Here is an 18,644-nt window from a genome sequence, read left to right as displayed (position 1 = left end):
AAGAAAGTGGTGGATCATTATTCAAAATTGAAAATGATATAAATTAAATAGAACGAACCAAAATAAAAACACCCTACAAATTCAATAAAACACAGGGAGCATGTCATATTTTAATTATAAAAAAATTAGATGATCAGCAATTGCAGTTATGACAAAAACAAGTAGATATAACAAAAAAAAGGATGAGTAAGAAAATTTTCGGAGCACAATAGCGCTATTTGTTATTAAAAAAAATTTAATAAGCTTTTAGGACGGTTATTTTTTCGTAAAAATTAAAAGTACTAAATAGAAATAATAGTTTTTCTTAAATATATCCTCGTATGTACTATAAAAAAGTGAAAATATTAAATATATGTTTCTCAAATCTAACGAAATTCAACATCGTAAATTTTACTTATTGGTTTAGTTGCAACATCAAATTTTACTAAGAATAATTTGCAAATTAGAACTTCAAAACTGCACTCTTGTACAAATTACAGCCTTAAAAATAAACATACATGCCCTAATTAGCACAAGAGCACAGTTTGAAGCTCCAACTCGCAAATAATTCTTTTACAAGTTTTAGTAAGATTTAATTGTTGCAACTTAATGTAAGTAAATAATACGATGCTGAATTTCATTAAATTTGAGGAACATATTTCACTCATCTCTAACACATTTTTATAGTACATACAAGAATATAATTAAAAAAAACTAATATTTCGGGTAAGTACTTATAATTATTACAAAAAAATAACCGCACCTAAAAGCTCATAAAAAAATTTCAAATTAAATACAACATATATCATTAAAAAAATAAATAATGCATATAACTAAAAGTAAATTAATTAAAATATAACTAAAATTAATGAAATGATAAATAATGTAACTAACAGAAGAAAAAAAAAAATCCTAAATAGTGTTAAGAATACTTGTTTATTTTGAGACATAATGTAAATATAATAATTTTATATGAAAGAAATTAAAGTATTTAAGAGAAAGAAAGTTTTATAGAGAGTGAGATGTGAAAGGAGTGAAGAAAAATTGTTTCGGTGGTTGAGGGTAATTATAGAAGGAATACAATCTCTATCGACTAATCCCCGACGACCCTCTGACGAACTGCTCCTCTCCATAGATTCTGACTAACTTCCAACTAACGTCGCTGTCGAAATTTTTAACAACTAACTTTTTTGTCGATAATAAGTTGGAAGTTCCTACCAATCGTGGTAGGAATTTAGTTGGAACTTCCGACTGTTTATGGTCAGTCGGTAAATTAGTCGGAAAATGCCTATTGATTGAGAGTAGTCGGTATTTTTTTTTCGGAACTTTGTGTTTTTTTTTTTGTAGTGGTCTAAGTAGCTACTAGCTATAAGTAATTGTAGTCGTACAAGATATTTTTATATCTAATTAAATATGTAAATTGATTGATAAAAGTGACAATGACAGAAGTTGATTGATAAAAGTGACAATGACAGAAGTTGATTGAATATAAATTTAAAAAAGAAATATAGAGAAAATCTTAAAAGTTATTTATGATTTTGAGTTGCTATAAGTTATTAGGTTTTGAAAATAAAGAGAAGCATATGTGCATCATTAGCTACACTAATTGCTACTTCAACTACTATGACGAATTGGCCCTAAAAGAGAATTGACTTTGTTGATAAGTTTGAATAGAGAATGTGAAGATCATTGCAAAAGATGAAAGCAAAATAAATGAGATAAATTAAAAATAGATAGAAGTGTAAAATTATAGGGACTATAGCGAGAGTAGCAACATTGTTGTTACTCCTGAATTTTTAGAGAAATTCAAAATAAGTGAATGTTTTGTATCGAATAAAATAAAATTTGATAGGAATATTAGTATGGATACTATTTTTAGTGAATATATAATGAAGTAAATTTTAAAATTATAGGGACTATCATAAATATAAAAAATTCAAAAAATGTTACCCAAAAACATGTTGAGATTATAAATATTAAAAAAATTATTAATAAAATTAGTAAATTGTGATATTAGAACCTAAACTTCAAATAAATATACTATAAAAAATGAGGGGAGTATAAAACTAAATTTATCCTATGAGCCTTGATTTCACACATACAAATTAATTCTCTTTATCCGTACAATTTTAATAACCCTCTTATCATAAATTTTTTTGCTAAATGACGTCGTTCCAATTTTTTGGGAGTAGACTCTAACAAAGAGTACTGATTTTATAGAGTTTGAGGTGCAAAATTTCCACACGTCAAGCAATAGTAATTATTGATTTTTTGACAACCAGTACACATGGTTGATTTTTGTTAAAGAATTCAAATAATTAATAAAAATATTATACGACATCTATATTAGAGTAATAGTATATCAAAACTATAATAATTTTAATCAAATAAAATTTTATATAGAAAAAGTCACGATTATTATAAAAGAAATTTAATACTGAACTCTCTACTATATCGTTATTTGATATAGTCTTTTTCGATAGGATTTTAGATGAGGACTCATTGGTTGATGTTACGTAGGAAAAATGATTATCTTTAGTTTATAAAATATGAAGGATAAGGGATTAAGGAGGAAGGGGAGAATAACTTCTAAGTAACATTCTTTGGGCACTACGTTTTCTGAATGCCTTTGACTCTTCATTTGTATATTGAATACAAAGTAGTCGTATATGTTGCGATTAACAGTTTAAGTAGATGTAGTTGTAAATAACAATAATTGCATAATTATAAAAATAAGATATTTATAATTAAATATTGACATATAGTGTTTTTTTAATCAATAAAAAATACTTTAAAGATGCCCTTTAACAAGAGGGCAAAGAGAAATACGTCCAATCAATTAAACTCTAAACAAAACTCAAAGTTTTTTTATAGATCGAGTTAATTAATGTTTATCAGTATCTAAGCCATCTTTTAACATCCTAAAAGTGATTATTGGCTTTTAACTAAAATTGAAACTGATTTTACAATTTGCATTTGATATTGGTGTACATTACAACATAGTGGTTTCAAGATCTTAGTCTTATACTAGCTCACACGGTGATGATAACTTTTTCGAAAATACTTGTAAAACATAAGAAAATTATAATATTAACACTGCCTAAACCAATATATTAATAGTTTTTTTTTTTTTGAGAAGATTACTAATAGTTTTTAATCTTAAAGTATCATCAAACATTGATAATAGTAAACTTATTTAATAAACCAGTAATTATATAATAATATATTAATTCATATATATGTAAAATATGATAATGATAAGGAAAATTTGGTATTAATAATCTAATTTTTCACCCATCTGCCATAAATAATCCTAATTTTGAATTATTTTTTAACAAACTAATATTTGGCCATAATTTGCTATCTGCATACTAATAGAGTAGAGTATGATGATAGCAAACTAAAGGCAAAATTGAATTACTATAAAATAAAAGGTTATGCTGATAGCAACTAAGAACAAAGGTTAGATTATTAGAAAATAATTTAAAGGTGAAATTATTCACAACAAATAGGTAAAAAGTTGGATTACTGATATAATAATCTTTCCAACTAATAACATTAATAATGAATTACTATTAAAAAAATACTCATAAGATTCAAGTAGTCATAATTGAATACAAGTCAACATATGAAGCTTGTGAAATCATATAGAAGTACTAATATTCAAGTAATGAATTATAAACACCAACCAAGCTCCAAGCACCTACTACAAAAACATGCATACAAAAAGTTTTGGAAGCATGCAAATTTAGAATAGCAGCCTCTAAGTTGGCATGATTTGACACGTTAACAGCGCAAACAACGACCCAACTATATAAGTAAGCTCATTTCCTACATTCATTGGAATCATAGCACATAACTCCTTGTAATAGTAATTAAGCTAAGAGATCATATAACAATGGCTGCTAATTTTAAAACATCTTTTTTTCATTTATGTGTTGTTGTTTTAATCATAAATAGTGTTGAAATTGAAGGTAATATTAAGGTGGGGTTTTATAAGGAGTCATGTCCTCTTGCTGAGACCATTACTAGTAATGTCGTTAAAAAGACTTTGTCTGTGGCACCTTCCCTCTCTGGCCCCTTATTGAGAATGTTTTATCATGATTGCTTTGTTAGGGTACGTCATTATTGCTTATTACGTATTACCCATAATTGGTCTTTTGTAACATTGTTTTGATTATATTTATTATGGTTTGCAGGGTTGTGATGCTTCCGTCCTGTTAGATTCTCTTGCAAAACAAGCTGAGAAAGATGCGCCACCAAACAAAATTCTGAGAGGATATGAAGTTATAGAGAGGGTCAAGACCGCATTGGAAATACATTGTCCAGGAGTTGTTTCGTGTGCTGATATTGTAGCTTTGGTATCTAGGGACGTTGTGGTTGAGGTATGTAATTACATATTAGGTTTTTCCTACAAAATTGGATCACTCACATATATAATTCAAGAACTTACTAGTAGGACTAAAATTACTTATTTAATTTTCGTAGACTGGTGGAGCTTCATGGCAAGTTGAAACGGGAAGAAGAGATGGTGTTGTTTCATCGATTAATGAAGCTTTAGCTAATTTGCCACCACCCTTTGCCAATATAAGCTCTTTGAAACAAGCTTTTAAGCAAAGAGGACTCAATGACAAGGATCTTGTTGTCTTATCAGGTACTAGATCATACCCCTATCCAATTGCTTGTATACTTTTTAAGGCTTGTATACTTTTTAAGGCTGGGCATTTACATCCCAGCCTTATACCTATTTTTAATAAGACGGTTTTACAGTGAGATCATTTTTATTGGGTTGTTTCAATTTATACTTTCAATCTTGAATTTGATCAATTATTTATAAATTTTAAAGAGATTACTTATAATCTTAAAGTGATTAATTAGAGAAATTAGTTGATATTATGAATAGAAAGGATGATAAAAGGAATCTAATTTTCTGTTATATACTCTCTCTTTTTTTCAGGACAATGAAAATTTTGATCTAAATTCAGATTATGTTATAATCTTTTATTTTAAATATTTAAACTCTAAATAAAAAAAAATAAAAAATAAAAAATAAAAAAAAAACTTTTTCTTTATTGAAAATTTTATTCTCACTTAATTTTGAAACAAGTAAAATATACTAGTAAGTAGTAACTGATGTTGTTCTCACTAAAGTTTATATCAACGTGGAAATCAATTATCACTTGTGGCTTTGTTACCACACAAAAATGCTAACTCGAAATATCAGTCTCATTAAAGATGAAATATTGACTCGTAAATACCAAACAAAATCAACTTTACATAAATCAGAAACACCCATAATTATTTAATATTTATATTTAATGAGTCGTTATACAATACACCATTAAATAATATGTACTAATTATAATCATAAAACATTAACGTTTGTTTTATTGACAAAATTGTATAATAATCTTTCAGGTGCACACACAATAGGCATAGCACAATGCTCCTCATTCCTAAACAGGTTGTACAATTTCACCGGAAAAGGAAACCAATTCTTTGATCCATCCATGGATCCCTCTTACGTAGCTGCAATGAGGAAGAAATGTTTAAAAAATGGACCAAATAATTTGGTAGAAATGGATCCAGGAAGTTCAAAGGTATTTGATGAACATTACTATGAACTTGTGTCAAAAAGAAGGGGATTATTTGAATCAGATGCAGCTTTACTGGATGATGTTGAAACTAAAACTTATGTACAAACACATAAGGGTGGAAATGCAGAAAGTTTCTTTAAAGATTTTGGAGTTTCCATGGTTCGTATGGGTAGGATTGGTGTTCTAACTGGGAATGCTGGTCAAATAAGAAAAGTATGTTCAAAGGTTAATTAATTAAAACTAAATATTTAAATAATTATGTGGGAAATTAAATTTTTTTTTTGTTGTTTTATTTTATTTTTCTTATGTTGTGTCCTTTGAAATTGTTGATGCTCCACAGGATAAGTTTGCCACATTTGTAACCTGTATTTTATTACCTACTTTTGTGTGAGTTGCAAAATTAAAATGTAAATAATGATCAAGGGATTTGTAATCATTGGCGCCAAGTTGAATGAAGAAAAGTCATGTATGTGATTGTCAAACATGCATCATTTTTTTTTTATAAAGTAAGTTGTAGAGGTATTCAAATCAAATTTAATTACTTAAAATTTATCCGATTTTATAACTGAATTGGATTTGAGCAGACATAAAAATGAGTTTAATGTAAAATCTAATGTGAACATAAAACCCGATTTTAAACCGATCCAAAGCAACTAATCTAAAATCAACCCGATAACCTGAATGATAAACTGAAGTAACGAGAGGACTACGTGAACATTAACTTAAACCTTACCAAAAAAAACACTTGTGACAAGACATGATTTTCTGCATAATTATTGTTTTGATAAGTTGTTAATTTATCTTTTTGGACTTATATTCAAGTATAATTAAGCAATAAATAATCATATGTGAGATAGAAAATGATGACAACATTAATCATATTCAATATTCATACTCAGTCAAGCAACTCAGCAATTATGTCTTCTTGATATACAGTGGGCTAATTGGTTATATATATTGTTTATTACTTCATCCTATTCGAATCTAATATTCAAGCTTTTATTCTCATTGATAAAAAAAAATTATTTAATTTATTTCAACGTAAATTTTATTAATTTTAATGTTTTATAATTTTTATCCAAGAATAATTAGAAATAAGATTAAAACTCAAGTTCTAAAACAAATATTCCTTTAGCAAGAGTTACTGGAGTTAAATGCAAGTACGCAACTAATATAATAATCTTTACAAAACAGACTCAAAGTCAACAAACTCAAAGTCCGAGTAGTATCTACTATCTATATCAAGGTTGTTAGGCGTGCAATTCTATTTAGAATCATTAAGAGGTAGGATCAAAATCAGTAGAATTAAATCGTGGGATCGTGTGATCCAAAGAATGTGCATTAATGTGCTTTGGAAAACTGATTATAATTTATCCATACAAAAGGTCATTATATACGCTAAAAGTTTCATGTCTCATTGTGAGACCGTCTCATATAAGAATTTGTGAAAACTTATTTTACTTTATTTATCAAGTTTTGAAAAAAAATTCTCTTAATAATCATTTTTAAAATGCGAATTAAGAAAACTCAAATTTTAAATGATAATGATATACTTATTTTAAGGGAAATTTTATATGGTGGCAATCAGTTTTAGAGAAACACGAACAGTATCATATTTTTTTAGTTTTTTCTACATGATAATAACAAGATTTCAACTTTACCAAATCCATAGTAAATTCCGTTAAATCAATTCTCGTTAACTACACAAGGAGGAGGATTCTTGGATTCACCACCATTCTTCAATTCATTCATCTCAGCAACTACAGCCAAAACACCGCCAGCCCCCTACCTTAGTTAAAAGCATCTATGCACCACCCATTTTTACGGTTGTCGTTTGTGAAGACCAGCACAACTCCTTCATGATGCACGTGACTCCCTTTGATCTCTCACCTCAGTCCTTTAATCATCAAATTATTGCATCTGATGTTGTGTTTAAGCATCGTTGGAGACTTGGAGTGATGTTAGTTCTTCATATTTGATGTTCTTAAATTCTAAAATGCTTGGAGTTATGCCGGTGATAGAATTTTCTACCAATAACAATTTTCATGAAGGCAGTGCTAGAAATTCTTTTTTTTTTCTTTTAATATTGGGCCGGTCCAAATTGGATAGTCTCTTTGAGAAATCGTCTCTCAACTATCAGTGTAGTCACATATGTATGGTCATTGGACCCAACAATTTGCAAAAAGTTTTTACTGTTGGCGCAAGCTTAGATTGGATAGCCCAATCAGTCAATCTCCTCTGAGACCGTCTCTCTGAGAGACTACTCTAAACCCAACTTATTAAAGTTTAATTAAACTAAATAATGATAATGGATTGACTAATTAAGGATAATCTTTCAAAGAAACTGTCTCTTACACATAACCGGGCTTGATTGGGCATTGACTATGGGCTGGGCTTATTTTTGGATTTCCTATAATATTTAAATGTGGTAAAACTTGGGCTTAAAGCAAGCCTGCGAATGAAAATAAAAAAACAGCATATTTTGTAAAGACGACTCTCTTAAGTCTAGCCCAAATATAATTTATATTAATTTAAAAAAAAACTGACGCGCCCGTGTGAAGTAAAATGTAAAAAGTCACATAATATATTTTGGGTTATAATAATATTTAGGCAAAATGTTAAAAAACTACCTAACATAAACCCCATTTTGCAAATAACTACCTTAAATAAAAATTTTTGCAAAAAACTACCTTACATAATCCATTTTTTTGCAAAAGACTACCTTGTAACGGAATTGGGCGTTTGACCGGCACATTTAACCGTTGACCATCACGTGCCTTGCACGTGGTCCCTTTATTCCTCACTCATAACTATATCTTCCACAAATCCCCATTTGTCCATTCAATTATTCCTCCGTTATTCTCAAATCCCCATTGCAATGGCTTCCTCAGTACCTCCATCATCTTACTTCACTCTCCTCAATTCTTCGTCTTCTCCTTCAACTTCTTCTTCTTCATCACCTTCCTTCATCCATTTCGCTTCCACTCTCCGTCCCCCTTTCCGTCGATTAGGGTTTTCTGGATCAGCTTCTGATGCGTCTTTCTCACACCATGTTCTTTCCAAGATTCACGCATTCAGTTCTGTTTCTTCTGAACCTATTCGAGGTGTTGCTTCTATGGCTAAGAAGAGTGTTGGAGACCTAACTTCTTCTGATTTTAAGGGGAAAAAGGTTTTTGTTAGAGCTGATTTGAATGTACCTCTTGATGACTCACAGAATATTACGGATGATACTCGTATTCGTGCTGCTGTTCCTACTATCAAGCATTTGATCAATAATAAAGGGACCACGTGCAAGGCATGTGATGGTCAACGGTTAAATATGCCGGTCAAACGCCCAATTCCGTTACAAGGTAGTCTTTTGCAAAAAAATGGATTATGTAAGGTAGTTTTTTGCAAAAATTTTTATTTAAGGTAGTTATTTGCAAAATGGGATTTATGTTAGGTAGTTTTTTAACATTTTGCCTAATATTTATTTGGGGTTATACCATAATATATTTGGTGTTATATCAGCATATATTTTGAGTTATAACATAATTTATTTGGAGTTATAACATAATTTATTTGAACTTATAACAATATATATTTGATGTTATAACATGAGTTATAATAACATACATTTGTGGTTTAACATAAAATATATTTGGGATTATAACATAATATATTTAGTTGAGTATATAATGATCTGTGTTTGAGGTTATAATATTTTTATATCACCAAATATATTATGTTATAATCTCAAATATATGTTGTTATAACCCCATATATATTATATTATAACCTCAAATACATATTGTTATAACTATAAATATATAATGTTATATCACCAAATATATTATATTATAACCTCAAATATATATTGTTATAACTATAAATATATAATGTTATAACCCCATATATATTAAGTTATAACCTCAAATATATATATATATATATATATATATATATATATATATATATATATATATATATATATATATATATATATATATATATATATATATATATATATATATATATATATATATATATATATATATATATTTTGTTATAACTTCAAATATATTATGTTATAATTCCAAATAAATTATGTTATAACCCTCAAATATATGCTTGTATAATATCAAATATATTATGTTATAACCCAAATAAATGTTATTATAATCCCAAATATATTATGTGACTTTTCACATTTCACTTTACACGCACACATCAATTTTGTTTTTAAGTTACCATAAATTAAATTTTGGCTTGACTTTTGAAAACCGTCTTTTCTCAAATAAGAATTTGTGATAAAAAAAAATATCCTAGTCCGCTATAAATACTCTTAATACTTCCACGTACAAAGAAGTTTTGAAAACAGACAAATAACTGTAGAAGCAAGGAGAACAGAAATTTCAAAAAATTAGCCGTTATAGAGAAAAGATAGAAGACGACTCATATTCACTATAGTATTGAGGTTAAATTTTCAATTTTCAAATTTCAGATTTCCTGTTTAGTTTTCAAAATCAAGAATTTGTTGAAAACCCATAAATTTTATTGTATTTTTTTTTATGTAGTTCATCATAATTGGATGTTTTGATTGAATTTGTTGCCATTATTGTTTGAAAATTTTCAGTTTTCTTATGATCTGGTTGTGCATGTACAGGTATATTTTCAGAAATTATCCCACAAGATGAATGATTTGATGACAAGATCGTTCTTAAATTATGTGGATTTAAAGAAGCAAATCCAATCAGACAATGAAACAGAGAATTCTGATGCAGAAACATGGCAACAATTAAACCCAATTGATCAAGAAAACCTCTCTGTTTTCTTTGAAGAAGTTAATTCAATAAAAGCCCAAATGGAAGAAATTAATAATTTTCTTCAAGATCTTCAGTCTCTTCATGAAGAATCAAAAACTACACATAGTACTAAATTACTCAGAGGGTTAAGAGATCGAATGGATTCTGACACCATTACTATCCTTCGAAAGGTTAAGTCTCTGAATTCGCGCATGAATTCGCTTGACAAAGCTAATATTCAAAATCAAAGGAACTCGATTACATTTCAAGAATTAAGTTCTGTGGATAGAACTAGAGTGGAAGTTACTAATGGGTTAAGGATTAAATTCAAGGATATGATCAACGATTTTACTGGTTTACGGGAAATAATCATCCATGATAATAAGGATGATTTCAGGAGAAAGTATTTCAGGGCTACAGGAGAGGAACCCAGTGAAGAAATTGTGGAGAAACTGATGTCGGGCAGCTTGCAAATCGAGGTTTTTGAGGGCCGAATCGGAGGGGCAGATATGGACGAGAAGGGGAGGTACGAGATTGTGAAAGATATTCAGAGGAGCTTGAATAAATTACATCAAGTGTTTCTTGATATGGCGGTTTTGATAGAGAAACAAGGGGAACAAATCAATGATATTGAGCAGAATGTGGTGAATGCAGGGGATTATATCAGTGGAGGGACTAATAATCTTTACTATGCAAAACAGATGAAGAAAAACAGAAGATGGGTGTATTGGGTTTGGGGTATTGGATTTATCATCTTGTTGGTGTGTCTTATTTCCTTACTTGCACTGAGATGATAATTTTATGTTTAGGGTTGTTGAGGATTTTAAGTATTAAATGTAAATGAATCTAATTGTAGTTTAACCTAACTTGTCAATTCTCTTGGCTTGTTTCGGGTTGCAATAGGCAAGATGTAGAAAAGATTTCCTTGATAATAATAATAACGGATATTTCATGATATACCACTAAGTTACTTCGAAATTCAACATATACCACATGAAATGTTTTAATTCACTATATACTATTGAGTTTACGTCCGTTAGCACAGAATACCATTAATGACAAATGTCGTCAGTGTGCCGTCAACACTTCCTTCCTCTAGGGTTCTCTCCATTGACTCCATTTCCCTCTCTCTCTCCTCATCGAGAAGGTACTAATTTCTCTTTAATTTCTGAATTTATCATCAAGAAAATTAAATTCAAGCTTCAAATTTTTCAAATTTTGATTTGAGATTTTGAATCAATTTTTTGAATAGTGATAACAAATTCAATAGCCAAATGTCTTGTTCCCTCGTCCAATTGCTCTGCTCTTGCCATTTGCAACATAAAATCAATCAGTTTTCCGATCTGAATCGTTATTAATAATCGAGGATTGGATTTTGCCAACTCTATCAACACAATAATTGCCTCCCGAGCAGTAGATTCTTGAGAAGCATTCCAAGCGTCAGGTAAAATGTTCATCATCGCAGGCAAGAGGTCCCGAAACGAATCTTTATCACCAGAATTTTTAATACACTGGATGAAATTATTCGCGCCATACATCGCCGCAATTTTAACTTCAAAACTTTTAGAATTTGCAAGACAATTTAAGAAAACGCTATGAATATCCTTAATGTAAAGAATTAAAGTATAGCCGATTGTTTCAGACAATTGAGCAATTATCAAGAAAGAACTCTCCTGCAAATTAACATCATCAGAAGAAGCACAAGTGAATAAAAAAAGGAAGAATCTCAGGCCAACCATTATGGGGAACGATTGTGGAAGCTTGAATTTAATTTTCTTGATGATAAATTCAGAAATTAAAGAGAAATTAGTACCTTCTCGATGAGGAGAGAGAGGGAAATGGAGGAATTCAATGGAGAGAACCCTAGAGGAAGGAAGTGTTGACGACACACTGACGGCAGTTGTTATTAATGGTATTCTATGCTAACGGACATAAACTCAATCGTATATGGTGAATTAAAACATTTCATGTAGTATATGGTGAATTTCGAAGAAACTCAGTGGTATATCATGAAATATCTGTAATAATAATATGTTTGTACTTTGCTATTCATCTGTATTCTATCTATGAAGTTTATAGGTCAACCTCTTGTGTTAAATAGGCACAAACAAAGTGTTGAAAATACTTCACATCTGAGACAAGATTTCACATCGATAAAATAGTGGGTTGTGGACTTGCATATATATTAGATGAGTTAATCCTCCTACTAGCATATGGTTTTGAGAAAGACTGAAACTCATTAAATGTTGTATGTAAATCGACACTTATTACCCGTGGGCTTGTGAGCCCAAGCCCATAGGTGCTCCATGGGTGTGTCTACACGAGTGGACCCATAGGGCAATCATGTGACGAATTTTCACGGCCTAACACAAAGGGTGTTTGGTTTGAGAGATAAAAGTTTCCGTGGAATATCAATAAGGCACAAAATAAGAGGTGTTTGGTTTGAGCGAAAAATATTTCCGTGGAATGGTTAGTATTCTTTTTTTTGTTTAGTTTGATGGAAAAACTATTACGCTAAGAAGGGTGTACAAAAATGTTGCGAACAGAAAATTAACTTTGTGATTTTGGAATTACAATTTGGAATCACGGGTTTTTGTATCTATCAAACCCTAAATACAATTAGAAAAATTGTGGAAGAAATGAGTTTAAGACAGCATTGCATATGCAGTACAATACTGCATTATTTCAATAAATTAATAGCTGTGTATAATGGTATGACAAAATTATTTTATAGATAAAGACAATGAAGATCTTCCTTCCTAGATCACAGACTGATATAGTTATCCCTTGAATATGTAACCGGATTATCCATCCTAAGCTATACTAAGCTGCATTGTTGCGGTCCAAGATTGCTCAGGTTGCAGCTCGACTTCATTAATCTGCATCACAGATGAACATTGTACATCAAAATTTGAGGTTTTCGCAACCATACAGGTCCCAAAAGAACTCTCTTACAATGAATGTCATTTTGACTAGGATGTCGCTTAAAACTCGAATCTTAGATGATGAATAAAAAATTAAATCAAATTAATTGCTGAGAAAAGACAATGACTACCTCAGCGTTTTCCACGCAAACAAAATCTTTGTAACATGCCTCCATCTGCCGATGTGGGTTCCACAAGACCGCATCTGACCAGCTGCATAGGTGATTAGTGTGAGGAATGTGGATGCCAATCCCTGATTGCAAGGGAATATATAGTAATATGAAATAAGACATTACTTGGTATTCTTGATTAGTATTTTGTCACCCAATCCATTTTCGAGAAGCAATTCATTTGGTGCATCAAGATATACACAGTCCACAAATCCAGGAAACGTCACCACATCCCTGAAATGTCAAAATAATTGTCAATTGACGAGATCAAAAATCCAAACCGCGTTTATTCTCTACTGCACTTCATAAACGCATACTCTAATCCAACTTTTCAACATTCAAGTAGATAACCATTGACATCACTGTGCTGGAGAAACACATGCATTTTTATTCTGTGTCAGAATGAAGCAATTCGCCACTTCAAACAAGGGTAATTGGAAGAATCAATTTCAAATGGATATCATGACATACATTAACTGAAAAATCTAAAATAACGAACAAGAAACACCAAAGAAGATATGCCATCAGCAACAAATTGTCACACATCTCAGCTCAGCCAACTCAACTCACAAAAAATAATCAATTACAAAGTTGGATAAAGAATTAGGATATTACCTCTCCTCAACACCCTCCAGAGGATTTTTAGGATCTGGATCTTTGTTCAGTGTTTTACAACCTTTCAGACCAGTAACTGTTGTCCCAGTGATGGATGCCTGCACAAATGACAACGTAATCCAGAATAAGTGCATAACAAATATAACTCCGCTCCTGTAACCCCAATGATTTATTATGCTTCTCTCTTCACTAGGAAGTAGGAACCATAAGTAGTAATGGCCATGGCCCATTAGGCGGGGTAACCGAAAAACGAACCGTAACCGATCCAAACCGACACTGCATGGAACCGATTCAAAATGCGGATCAAGGGTGGTTTTAAATATGACATAATCATGGTTCTGCTGACAGAATGAACCGATGAACCGAACTGAACGTGTCCAAAGAACCGGACCGGACCAAACCCTGGAATTACGACCAGACGATTCCCTAGAGGTAAGCCTAGAGTGCACCCTTCCAGGGCCCATAGACATGTCTTTCACTTGTATGGTTTATTGAGTAAAAAATAAATAATATTTCAAAAGAAAAAAACAAACGGTGAAATGGAAGCACGAAAGTCAGAATGATTAAATGTGATATTGTGTAATAAACGCTCCTTAATTGCCTCTTTCTTGATCCTTCAATTTCTTTTCCAACTTTTTCTCTCAATCTCATTAAATAATTTCTATTATTTTGTTTATTTTCTTTTTTTACCGAAAATTCAATTTACTAATTCAAAGTGTTTTGAGTTTTCTATTGGTATTTTTATGGTATTTTGCTATGTTTGAATTCTATAAGTATTGAATAAAACATTCACCAAACAAGGATCAATGGCAATTGAGCTCGCAGGCCGCAACTGAACCACATAACCGACCCCTCAACCACCCAGGAACAGGACCATGCCCTAGCGGTCCGAATCAGGTTCCACTTGGATGGAGCTGGAATCGAAACTTGCCTAACTCAGAGTCTCAGGCTGTGGCCATCACTACCCGTAAGCGTATTATCAAGTTTAATGACATAAAAGCTATTGATAATAACATTGCAAGATCAGAATCCTTTGATATAGTGATTTATTCAAATCAGAATGTTACAGATTTTCAAGTCAGAACGTCATCAGATTACTTTGACATTCTCTCATTGATAAAAATAAGAAAAATGCAAGGATAATCAATATTAATATGACATCATTTCACCAGCCGAAAATCTAAGCAGAATACTCACCCGGAAGTACGTGTGCAAGGCAGTGCTAAAAGTAAAGGCCTTTTTGTCTGTATTTGTGACAATTAATTCTGTTGAAAGGCTAGAGGAATCCAAGATGACCTGAAACGATGAGAAGAGAAGAACAATTATCAGTTTTGCTCACAAAAGCTCAGAACTCACAACACCATCTCAACATCCAGTGTAAACTGGGAAGCCTCACCAATGAATCATGATTGCCACTATAAATTCAAGCAATGAAGAGTTTCCAAAAATGAGCGTTACTTGCTTTTGTTAGATTTACTCCTTTCCGTTAAATGATTTAAACGACAACATAATCAACTCAGCATTTAACAAAAAACCTGTGTATGTAAATCAAAACAGAGAAGGATATAACTCTGTTTCCTTGAGCCATCATTTTTTTCTCAATTGCAGAACTTACTTTGTACAAAGCATGGAAGCTGAAATCCCACATTGCACGACTGTACGAGTTATCCTTCAATTCAAAAGTCACAACAGGTTTCTCTTCTGAATTTTCAGAACCAACAAGAGACCAGTCCACGTTCCTTGCAAAGCCATGCTGCAAAACAAAAGATAATGGCATTATTAAGTTTTGATAGACACAAAGCAAACATGAATGCAACAAACCAAAAGCAGTGACTAGAAAGCTAAATCTCTCATGATCAGTAACCCACAAGTTAGTAACTTTTTACAAGTTCTGATACCGAGTCAAAGGCACAAATAGATAGACAAGCAACACAGAAGCCTAAAACTCAGCATTGTTGTTTAATAACCAATCAACTATTGAACTATGTCCTTTCAAGAAAAAAAAACTATGGAACTATGTAAAACAAGTGTAAGGTCAAGTTCCTGCAGCATGGTTAGTCCACATTTCTCGTTATTATCTCCTAGTCATCACGAAATTTCATTAACATACATTACCACTAAGAGGTTGTATTGAGTGGTAATGAGAATCTAAGAAGATGCACATGTTTAAGATGAAGTATTATTCCACAGAAATTAGTTATCATCGGCTAGAAAATACAATTCATGAATGTGAATTTGTCGGTCACGCCAAAAATTCAACTCTTTCATCAACCCAAACTAGCAGATGTGTGAATAACATATAGATGGTGTGCCCAGGTACTTAAAAGTTTAGACTACACCAATGTAAAAGGAATAGAATTATTCGTAATCATAATTCATACCTGCTGTATTTTCCCAGGTCCAAACTGAGGAAAACAATGTGGGATTCCTCCACTATCATTTTAAAGATTACGACATCAGTGATCATGTATAAGAAAACATTTTCAGAAACAGAAATTAGGAACGGAACAGATGAACAACCTGATGGGTTTCTCGCCATTTAAGACGGCATCAGGCCTCACAAACAGAAGGTCTTTGCCATTTGGAATTCTCCATGAAGTTAAACAAGCTCCAAACAGGTACACCTCAGCCTCACTTCCTTCAAAGTTCAATCCTTTTGTTAACCAATCATTATACCACTGCTAATAATCTACTACTAGGTTCGCAATAAGCACCGGGCGGAGTAACTAGTGAGCAAAGGCCGACTATGACACACACTAAAAAAATCAGAGAAATTGTAGTATATATAGAATATTTGTTCTCTAAATTTTTGACTCTATGTTTTAAGACAAAGTACTCACCTTCCCATTAAAGGTATAAACTTTGGTGTTCCCAAAAAACATTAATTGATCAAGGTTGTCCATTGGAATAAAATGACAAACATTAAAGGGGTATTAGTCACTCTTGTTACATCTATAAATTTTTTTTTTTGTGTGTGTTTTAAATTGTACTAAAAAAATTAGTAGTGATTTGGGAAATAGAAAACTGACCTTGTCATTTTATCTTCATGGGTATTCAGTAAAGTACAGAATTATATTCTAAGTTAAAATTTTAAAATGGGAGTGAATTAGTCTCCATTTGTATCAGTTGTGTAGATAAGTCATACTACTATATACTAAAATTTAGCCTACAGTGACCCTTATTGTTTGCCCAAGTTAATTTTCAGCCCAGGGCCCTAAAAGGTCAGGGTCGGACCTGCCTAAAGTCCTGGGTTTGCTACACTTGAATCGTAAATGGGTACCCATTTTCTGCTACTAATCCTACCCATTGTTACCTAATTCACAATTGGGTACCCATTTTGTTAAAATGGGCCAAAAGTTTGCAGGAAATTAGAGAATCCTCGGATCCAAAATCAACAACGACAATCAATTATAAGAAATTCTCAGATAAAAAGAAATTGCATTGCATAATGGAAGGAATGTTAAAGAAAACATAACAAAAAGTGAGCAATCAAATTAGTGACCTACCATGAGGAGAAGTGAGAACAACTTTAGGAAGATTCCCAACTCCTTCAGTCAATTTCACACCATCACAAGTAGTAATAGCACCATTAATACTTGCTGATAATCTCATATTCATTCTTAACCACCTATTTAACAAAATGCAAACGAAATCAAAATAAGTTGTGGAAAACCAATGTAAATATGTAATTGAAAGTGAATCGAAATTATTAAAGCAATCGGTGGAATGAGAGTGAGAATGAGTTACCGATGTTGATTTGGGGAATGGAGTTTGAGAGAAGTGGTGGTGGGAAGGGAAGCCGATATTGAAAGCATCGCCATTTTTTAATTGGAGAGTTTATCGCGGTGCAAATCAGATCACATTTATAAATTATAATTGTACCCTTACAATTACAGGACGACTTATTTTTCAATACTTCCTCCGTTTGTTTTCTCAAATAAAATACATAAAATTTTAGAGTTAAATTTTGACTATAATTTTTCATTATAAGAAATATATTGATTTGAAATCTTGTTAAATTCATTTTAATATATACTTTTTAATTATCAACGCTTAAGAATTTTTAAAATTTACAATTAAAATTATTTGATTTTAAAGTTTATATTGGAATTTGCGAAAAAATGAATTGGAAGAACATTTGAAAACAAAGAGGTGATATTTTGCTCATCAGATAGTCTAATATTGTTCTTTGAATTCGGAATATTATAGGCAACGGAGAACAAAATTCTATTAATTATATTTAAAAGGAAAAAGTGTCAAAAAGTACCTGATAAAAAAAATTTAAAAAGTACCTAATAAAAAAGTTTAGTTAAAAAATACCTAACAAGATTTTTTCTTTTTTAAAGAGTACCAAGTAACGTTTTTCCTTCAGTTGACCGTTAAATAAAACGGTTGACTGGTCAAAATCAAAAATTCTTCTTGCTCATCTTTAATTTCTTTTCCAATTTAACTTCGATTTTGAGTAAAAAGTAGAGAAAGACAACAGTGAGGAAATTGAATTGGAAAAAAATTTTGACGGTCAACTGAATGAAAACGTTAATTGGTACTCTTTAGAAAAGAAAAAATTTTGTTATT

The 18,644-nt window shown here is 31.1% G+C and overlaps 3 protein-coding genes across 3 annotated transcripts; 2 read left to right on the top strand and 1 right to left on the bottom strand.

Annotated features, from left to right (window-relative positions):
- Nucleotides 1-3,818: 3,818 nt before the first annotated feature.
- Nucleotides 3,819-6,099, top strand: LOC130821218 (peroxidase 56-like). Its single transcript, XM_057686896.1, has 4 exons — nt 3,819-4,096; nt 4,179-4,364; nt 4,468-4,633; nt 5,398-6,099. Exons 1-4 carry the CDS (start codon nt 3,878-3,880, stop codon nt 5,808-5,810), a joined length of 984 nt encoding a protein of 327 aa, XP_057542879.1. The 5' UTR covers nt 3,819-3,877; the 3' UTR covers nt 5,811-6,099.
- Nucleotides 6,100-9,946: 3,847 nt separating this feature from the next.
- On the top strand, nt 9,947-11,297 carry LOC130821217 (syntaxin-112). Its single transcript, XM_057686895.1, has 2 exons — nt 9,947-10,032; nt 10,222-11,297. The coding sequence occupies exon 2, from the start codon at nt 10,249-10,251 to the stop codon at nt 11,152-11,154; it is 906 nt and encodes a 301-aa protein (XP_057542878.1). The 5' UTR covers nt 9,947-10,032; nt 10,222-10,248; the 3' UTR covers nt 11,155-11,297.
- A 1,703-nt stretch (nt 11,298-13,000) lies between these two features.
- LOC130821216 (putative glucose-6-phosphate 1-epimerase) lies at nt 13,001-17,971 on the bottom strand. The gene is made up of 10 exons (XM_057686894.1): nt 17,817-17,971; nt 17,576-17,697; nt 16,590-16,707; nt 16,451-16,502; nt 15,685-15,822; nt 15,267-15,365; nt 14,070-14,167; nt 13,581-13,688; nt 13,416-13,497; nt 13,001-13,239 (listed from the first exon to the last, which is right to left on the bottom strand). Exons 1-10 carry the CDS (start codon nt 17,888-17,890, stop codon nt 13,174-13,176), a joined length of 957 nt encoding a protein of 318 aa, XP_057542877.1. The 5' UTR covers nt 17,891-17,971; the 3' UTR covers nt 13,001-13,173.
- Between the last annotated feature and the right edge of the window lie 673 nt (nt 17,972-18,644).

The sequence above is a fragment of the Amaranthus tricolor genome, chromosome 8 (assembly GCF_026212465.1).
Source record: "Amaranthus tricolor cultivar Red isolate AtriRed21 chromosome 8, ASM2621246v1, whole genome shotgun sequence".
In the NCBI taxonomy this organism is placed as follows: Eukaryota; Viridiplantae; Streptophyta; class Magnoliopsida; order Caryophyllales; family Amaranthaceae; genus Amaranthus; species Amaranthus tricolor.
The sequence above is the reverse complement of the archived record's forward strand: the minus strand, read 5'-3'. Positions and strand labels throughout refer to the sequence as shown.